Source organism: Cyprinodon variegatus, unplaced genomic scaffold, assembly GCF_000732505.1.
Source record: "Cyprinodon variegatus isolate N-32 unplaced genomic scaffold, C_variegatus-1.0 Scaffold4, whole genome shotgun sequence".
Taxonomy (NCBI): Eukaryota; Metazoa; Chordata; class Actinopteri; order Cyprinodontiformes; family Cyprinodontidae; genus Cyprinodon; species Cyprinodon variegatus.
In genome coordinates, this window is record NW_015150457.1 from 474727 (window position 1) to 477141 (window position 2415).

General features: G+C 34.2%; 1 protein-coding gene across 1 annotated transcript in view; it reads left to right on the forward strand.

Moving 5' to 3' along the window:
* The window catches only part of LOC107083791 (52 kDa repressor of the inhibitor of the protein kinase-like), an 8437-nt gene that overhangs the window by 1705 nt on the left and 4317 nt on the right, over positions 1 to 2415 (forward strand). The window contains exons 2-4 of the mRNA XM_015373265.1: positions 991 to 1111; positions 1217 to 1324; positions 1421 to 1457. Of these exons, the coding sequence (XP_015228751.1) occupies positions 991 to 1111; positions 1217 to 1324; positions 1421 to 1457 (266 nt within the window). The remainder of the gene's footprint in view (positions 1 to 990; positions 1112 to 1216; positions 1325 to 1420; positions 1458 to 2415) is intronic.

A 2415-nucleotide genomic window follows, 5' to 3' on the forward strand; every position in this document is an offset into this window, starting at 1 on the left:
TGTGCTGCAGCACAGCAAAAAAAAAAAGTTAATAAAAATCTGCTCTACAAGCCTAGTGCCTCATAAAGGAGGAGAAATACACGTCCAGCTGGATGCGACGCCGGACAGTGCAGGGCTGCCCTAAAGCTGGACATCTGGCCACCCTATCTTAAAGTCTTGTAACTATGAAGTCTCATCACTTTGTTCGCACTTTAACCTGGACAGTTGCTGCCTGGTTAACTTACTTTACTAGAAACTGCCCTACTGTACACGACTTTCAGACACTTGAAAGGCATTACCTCCTAGTCTATTTTGTATCTGGGTTTCTACTCATCTTTGGTGTCAAAATTCTATATTTTTACAGATTTAAAGTTATCCAATTCACATATTTTTCTTATATCTTAATTGTTAATGATAAAGGTCCATTGAAAGCATACATTTTCACAGAGATAAAACAATGAATGTTGTATCTTAATTAAATACAGATTTTTATAAGGAATGGGTTGGAAGTGAAAAGCAGATGAACCCATGGTGACAAAGGGGTGCTGTATCAGTGTCGTATAACCAGTCCAGCCCGCTCTCTCTCTCCTAAAAACAGAAAAAATAGCAGTTAGATTGAAATAAACAATACCAGCTCAGGTTTACTTATTGGCTTACTTTTGTGATTAGAAGTGTTCAATATCTGCCTATACTTATATTAATGCTCGAAACGTTGCAAAAAATTATTTAAGTATATAATAACATGTTTCAGTTCCCAGCAGTAATGCAGATTTCAAGGTATTTAATTACACCACTGGATTCTAAGATCAAACATTTCAAGTTTCCACTACAAGGAACAAATGAGAAAGATCTCCTTCGCTTAAAAAAATAAATTTAATGTTTGAATCATAATAGTGTAAAAAGATATTTATAAAATTATTGAAACACTTATTCTAGAGAGTGTGACTACATTTTCAAAAGAGAAAGTGAAATGGCATGTTTTTATAACCTGGTATGTGTATCTGTTTTTAGATGCAGAATCTGGGTAGAGAATTGCCGCAGGGCAGATCTAGAAGCCAAAACAGCGGACCAGTTGAATAAGCATTACAGGTTATGTGCCAAACACTTTGACCCAGCCCTGGTGTGCAAAACGGTGAGCCACACCACTCCTTTCCTCCTTTAGATGCTTTTATTTGTTTTATGCACTTTTTTACATCTCATAGTTATGTATAATTTACACTATGGCTTTATATTTCAGAGTCCCTATAGGACAGTCCTGAAGGATACAGCCATTCCAACCATATTTGATTTGACAAGCCATCTCAAAAACCCTTACACCAGACACAGAAAGCAGATTAAAGAACTTGTAAGAAAAAAAAACACCCTGAATCCTGTTAAACGGTTACATTAACTTAACTAATTCTTATGAATTAATTACATTTTCTTTTTTTTTTTTCTTTAGACTGATGAAGACATAAAAAGGATGAGAGAAAGAAGATGTAAGTATTTTGCCACTGTTATACTTTCGTACATTATTGTTGCTGCTTCTTATTAACTGGTGGTCAGGAGTAGTTCAGAATTCTGGTTTAATGCAGTGGTTCCCAAAATGTTCTTGTTTTGCTTTTGAGAAAGTTTAAATAAAATCTATAGCTGAAAATTAAATATTTCAATACAATGAAAGACAATTTTAGTTAGTTCAAAACAAAATTGTATTTCTAGCGTATGTTGAAACACATCTCTAGCTGTTTTTCTATTAACCATCATATTGCAATTTCTAAAATAAAATTGTTAATTGGAAACACTGCAATTTTGAAAAAAATAATGTTTACACTTTGATGCGGTGGGATTTTTGCTCGTATCAAATTCTTATATTAAGTTTTCAATGAAAACCCCTTTTCTTTTAATTAAAACAGTCGTGATCTGCATATATTTAAAATATCGCAACTGCTAAACTTTTCATTTCTGAATTGATTAGCGTATTGACATATTTTTTGCCCACATCTGTAATGGGAATGCAGCTAATGGTTTATTAAGGCTGGTTGAGAGTTGAGATTTAAAAGAGTTAACAGGATGGCAGCATGGAGTAATGTAAAGCTATTCTGCTTTAACCTTGTAATCCTAATTTGGAGATGTTTGCAAGATTATGGAAATCTACATACTCTAAGGGAGCGGTACCGGTCCGTGGGTCATTTAGTACCGGGCCGCACAGAAAAAAGTGTATATATATATATTTATATATATATATATATATAAATTTATCGACGATCAGAGTCTGAGTGATTTTTTTATTTAGAAAAATTTTAAAAATTGCGGTATTCTCTCCCATTTACATCAGTCGGTGCATCTGTGCCTCTTGACACAGGTAAATTCAGTTCAAGACTCATCCTATCTGTAACATCCTATCTTTGTGATTTTCTGCGGTAACAGCGACCAAAACAAAGCTACAGAGCAGACTGG